The sequence below is a fragment of the Hypomesus transpacificus genome, chromosome 22 (genome assembly GCF_021917145.1).
Source record: "Hypomesus transpacificus isolate Combined female chromosome 22, fHypTra1, whole genome shotgun sequence".
Lineage (NCBI taxonomy): Eukaryota > Metazoa > Chordata > Actinopteri > Osmeriformes > Osmeridae > Hypomesus > Hypomesus transpacificus.
This window is the reverse complement of record NC_061081.1, coordinates 1294104-1299874: the sequence shown is the minus strand read 5'-3', so window position 1 is coordinate 1299874 and position 5771 is coordinate 1294104. Positions and strand designations below refer to the sequence as shown.

At 54.3% G+C, this 5771-nt stretch overlaps 1 protein-coding gene across 1 annotated transcript in view; it reads right to left on the bottom strand.

Moving 5' to 3' along the window:
* The window catches only part of fbxw7 (F-box and WD repeat domain containing 7), a 71486-nt gene extending 66061 nt beyond the window's left edge, over window positions 1-5425 (bottom strand). Inside the window, exon 1 of the mRNA XM_047045045.1 lies at window positions 5191-5425. Within this exon, the coding sequence (XP_046901001.1) occupies window positions 5191-5358 (168 nt within the window). The 5' untranslated portion in view covers window positions 5359-5425. The remainder of the gene's footprint in view (window positions 1-5190) is intronic.
* Window positions 5426-5771: the final 346 nt, after the last annotated feature.

Below are 5771 nucleotides of genomic sequence, written 5' to 3'. Positions count from 1 at the left end.
GTAGTAAACAAGTGTTAAGTCCAGTTTGCGCAGCATACACAAAACTCAAATCGCAAACAGAAAACAAACAATATAAAGTAGAAAAGCAATCTACTTAAAAAAAAGCCAATGCTCATTAGTTTGAAGTAATTAAAGAGGAGAGACGGTTAGTAAACAAATGTTGCTACACTTGTGGATATCCTGGGGGCGTTCTTACGCAATGTGCTTAATAATTCAAATTGTTTACCCTCTGTCGCTTTTAATGGGGCTCTGAAAAGTGAAGCGATACAAAGCTAAAGTATTTACGGAGGGATCTTAAGCAAGCTCCCAAATCCCATTTGAGGACGTTCGTGTTGTGACTCACTGCATCAGAGAGTCACGATATCCCAGATCCTGACAGGAGATTGGCGTGACGGTGCGTGTTAATTGCAAAATCGTTTATCCCCCCCGCCCCCCCCCCCCCCCCCCCCCCACGCTGGATTAAGGATCAGTTGAAACGACATTCTCAGCTAGACTTCTTCTGATGGTTAGATAAGCGGGGAAGTGGTGCCCATGTCCTCCTCCTCCTCCATGTCACAGAGTCCTGACAGCTAGGCGCGTCTTCCTGTTTGCCCCCGTGTGCATCCGGACTGTGCTGACACCAGGTCTGGGTGACAGGAGTTTACAAAGCCTATATACAGTCAAGTATCCAACCAGCCCCGGCAGTGAGGCGGGGCTACAGCCGGAAGGGCCTTGGCTTTGATGGCCAGGGAGCATTGTTTGGACGGGAGCCAGGTTTAAAATGGATCTGAACAATGCCGGGTGGCGTGCAAGGCTACGACACCCCCACACAAATGTGCATGAACAAACACAAATCACACACAAAACGTAGGCAGGGACCCGGCGCGCAAAACGCAAGCCTGTTAGTCTCTCCGGCCCAGAGCGCTCGGGTGGGTTCTGCTGGGTGTTGAGATGAGAGGAGCCGAAGAGGGGCTATCAAGGGTTTAACCGAGAAACGTCACAGTAACACGAGCCTGCCTGCCAAGAATCGGGGAAATGATCCTGCTTCTGCATAGGACATGCAAACTGCTGTTACGGAGAAACAGTGAAAGAGTGAGGCCACCTGTCCCCACCCTCTGACATGCAGTGAGGGGGAGGGGACAACATACTGACACATTCCACCGGAGGAAGCAGGGAAGCTAGCCCTCGGCAGGTTTTAGAAATCGCTTTGTCGGCACTGTCCGACAGATTCTCACCTTCTGGTGCATTTTACATCCTAAAGCTACACTTCCCAACTTTCTCATCAATTTATAAGTGGGGGGGGAGGGGGGGGGGGGGGGGGGGGGGGGAGATCAAATAACTTGAAAGGGAAAACATTTGACATCTTCTGAACAATTCTAAACACATCTATTGTCACCAGGGTCTATGACTGTGCTTTGGTGTCCGGGGTGATGGATGCTACTCGCTTGCCTCAGGGACACATCAGACACACCTGAACTAGCTTTGTCAAAGTCACACATTCAGTGAATCAACAAGCATAATAATAATAAACGCCACACAAACAGCCTCCCACCCACACGGTCCGGTTAGAGAGAAGTTTCACACACAGGATCCCCCTGTCTGCATGTCAACCGACACAAACCGACACACTCCCCACGCTTAACGGGGGGGGGGGGGGGGGGGGGGGGGGGGGGGGGGGGGGGCGCATTCAAAAAGAATCCAGAACACACACACAAACAGACCAACAGACCAAAGTGGCCCGTATATCGTCAAACGCGGGTATGCGACACATCTCCAAGGCAACACACGGATCCCCTCGTGTTCGGAGGGGGGCCCTAGGTCTCCCAGACGCCTACTCACCAGGAGCAGGGCCACCTTCTTCATAGTGCGGTTTCCCATCGCTGGATCGTGGCGAGGGAGCGAGGTCTACAAGGAAGGGTCTGTCAGCGACGGCTGATAAAGAAGCACTTGGCTGCTGTTGACGACTGCGTGTCACGGCCGCACAGAAGAATGAGCTGTGGCTCGCTCGCCCGCACTGCTAGACCTGACGGTCTCTAACTTTACCCTCTCTAACCCCCTCTCTCTTTCTCTCTCTCTCGTCTGCGCAGTTTCAGTGGGACGTTTGCGGGTTGGCAGCCTTAGGTGCTCACAGGGAAAGAGAGACACGGAGACAGAGAGGGAGACACGGAGACAGCGAGAGGAAGACAGCGAGGCAGCCAGAGAAAGAGAGAGATAGAGAGACACAGATTGAGCGAGGAATTCGAGGAGGCAATATAACAAGTGGCACATTTCCACGGCAGAGGGTGAGCCGGTGCCCCCCCCCCCCCCCCCCCCGACACATGCGAAAGGGGAAGCCACATGGCTCAGCACAAAAGACACATTCCTGGGCTGTCTGCGGGGGGGATTGGAGGCCTCAGCATGGCATGACACGGCCTGGCCTGCTCTAGACCCCAGTCTTATTGGAGGCCGGGGCTGTTTGGTAGGATAAATGTCACATGGCCATGGTTAAGGTCGAAGCACGACCAACATTTCTTTCTCTGTGTGTGTCTTAAATTTGGCTTTGTAAAGTGGTCCACTGGGACCTCTAAGTGTGTGTGTGTGTGTGTGATTGAAAGAGACAGAGCTAGAGATAGTGCCACAAGGTGTGTATTTATATCTGTTCCTTCACAGCGTTCTAAACCGGAGGCCACGTCAGCTCAAATCTAGCAGGGTCGAGGCCTTCGTCCCTTTCCTGTCGTCTGGATCCTCTGGCCTCATTAAACAGACGCTCCGGGGGCAGCCAGATCACCACGGCACGCTCAAACACACAGCCCTGACAGGGAGAGGTGTTCAGGCATGATCAATCAAACACGCACAGCCCTGACAGGGAGAGGTGTTCAGGCATGCTCAATCAAACACACAGCCCTGACACAGAGAGGTGTTCAGGCATGCTCAATCAAACACACAGCCCTGACAGGGAGAGGTGTTCAGGCATGCTCAATCAAACACACAGCCCTGACAGGGAGAGGTGTTCAGGCATGCTCAATCAAACATGCACAGCCCTGACAGGGAGAGGTGTTCAGGCATGCTCAATCAAACACGCACAGCCCTGACACAGAGAGGTGTTCAGGCATGCTCAATCAAACACGCACAGCCCTGACACAGAGAGGTGTTCAGGCATGCTCAATCAAACACGCACAGCCCTGACACAGAGAGGTGTTCAGGCATGCTCAATCAAACACACAGCCCTGACACGGAGAGGTGTTCAGGCATGCTCAATCAAACACGCACAGCCCTGACAGGGAGAGGTGTTCAGGCATGCTCAATCAAACACGCACAGCCCTGACACAGAGAGGTGTTCAGGCATGCTCAATCAAACACGCACAGCCCTGACAGGGAGAGGTGTTCAGGCATGCTCAATCAAACACACAGCCCTGACACAGAGAGGTGTTCAGGCATGCTCAATCAAACACGCACAGCCCTGACACAGAGAGGTGTTCAGGCATGCTCAATCAAACACGCACAGCCCTGACACGGAGAGGTGTTCAGGCATGCTCAATCAAACACGCACAGCCCTGACACGGAGAGGTGTTCAGGCATGCTCAATCAAACACGCACAGCCCTGACACGGAGAGGTGTTCAGGCATGCTCAATCAAACACGCACAGCCCTGACAGGGAGAGGTGTTCAGGCACGCTCAATCAAACACGCACAGCCCTGACACGGAGAGGTGTTCAGGCACGCTCAATCAAACACGCACAGCCCTGACACAGAGAGGTGTTCAGGCACGCTCAATCAAACACGCAGCCCTGACAGGGAGAGGTGTTCAGGCACGCTCAATCAAACACACAGCCCTGACACAGAGAGGTGTTCAGGCACGCTCAATCAAACACGCACAGCCCTGACACGGAGAGGTGTTCAGGCACGCTCAAATCAAACACGCACAGCCCTGACACAGAGAGGTGTTCAGGCACGCTCAATCAAACACGCAGCCCTGACAGGGAGAGGTGTTCAGGCACGCTCAATCAAACACACAGCCCTGACAGGGAGGCCTGCTCACAGGGAGGGCAGAGCGGCGAGGCAGAGAGCCATGTCCTTGGTTCACCGTCCTGACCTCACAACACACGCAAGCCTGGGCTCACTGGGGGTAGGCTAGTCGCCTACCATGAAGGATATAACGCAGGGGAGCCTGGGTTCGAATCCAGCTGAGGCAATTTCCTGTACGTCTTCCCCTTTCTCCCTCTCCCTCTCTCTCTCTCCCCCCCAACTGTCCCATCAAGAAACAAAGCCAAAAGTCCCCCACCTCGCTCCCAAAAAAGGAAATCTTTTTAACGTCCCCATGACCCCAGCGCACCACCTTCAGTAAAGAGACCCACTTTCATCTGACTGACTCAGATGAAAATGCTCAACTGTTCTCACCAGCCATTGAAATAGAGAGACTAATGGATGTTGCTATGCCAACGCTATGCATGTGCTCCAACAATAACTGGAACCCATGTCCTGGGTAGAGTTTAGACACCGTATCGGGTTAAGGGGACCCTTTCCCAGACCCGGCTGGTCTTGAGGACAGAGAAAGACACGTCTGTCATCAGTTGTCATGAACACGAGACACTCGAGATCTCCATTTGAAGCCCGAACATGGAAGCGGATGACTGCTGAAGTCATCAGCCTTCTACCAGACATGGTAACCAGAGTCTCAAACGGTGAGGCTACACAGCCATTGTGTGGAATAGCACACAAGGGGATCGTCCAGGCCCAGAAGGATGGATGGGGTTGCCACGGAAAACGAGGCGTCACTCGCCACTTAAACGTACACTCAGACTTTTAATAGGATACTGTACATAGTTAGGTTTTCCAGAGGACCCATAAGAGGCTCTTGTGCTCAAATCATTTCCATGTTACATGTAGCCAGTATTATGCAAATGAAACATGGCAAAACCCAACACATGGCGACAAGGTGAAGCCAGCGCTTCTGAGCCTTGTGACCAGAAGAGGGAGCTATTGGTTTACAATCAGCCAGCTTCACCAGCAAGCAGCACTTTCTCTGAGGGAAGTAGATTAACAGTTCTCACTGCTTGGTTGGCTTGTTTGAGATAAGAGGGGGATGTGTGACTATGAGAGGTGCCCCCCCCCCCCCCCCCTCCCCCCCGTGTCTCATCCCAGCACTTCATGGAACAGTTTTTACACGAGTCAACGTTGAGAAGTTTAAATCACCCAGTACAGCAAGTTCAACACAGGTGGACCGTGTTCTTACCTTCTTCTTGTTGGGTGAGCTTTGGTGTGGGCGACCTGCAGACGAGTCCAGGTTGTTGTTGGGGACAGGCACACCTCTGTGCGAAGGCAAGTGCATCTCCCCCCCCTCCTCCTCCTCCCCCCTGTCCTCCTCCTCCGATTGCTCAAAGTCATCGCTTTCCTGGTCCATCTCCTCATCATCCTCCTCCTCCTCCTCTTCCTCGTCCTCCTCCTCGTCCCCGTCGTCCCTCTCCTCCCCCCCCCCGCTCCTCCTCCTCCTCCTCCTCCCCCCCCTCCCTCCGTCCTCTCCTCAGCCTCCTCGCCGTGCTGGCTGCCGCTGTTATTGTTCTCCTCTTCCTCCTCCTCCTCCTCTTCCTCCTCGTCCTCCTCCTGGGGCTGCCGGGCCCGTGAGCGCTGCTCCGCCTCCCACTGCCACCGGGCGCCCTTCTCTCCTCCGTTCACCTCGTTGGGACGGCCGGCCTGGTTCTGCTCCTCTTCGTCCTCCTCCTCGTCCTCGGCTCCGCTGCGAGGGCCCCTGCTGGCCCCCGGCTCCCTGTGGGCCCACGGCTCCTCTCTGTCCCCATCGCGCTCCGTGGCCTCCAG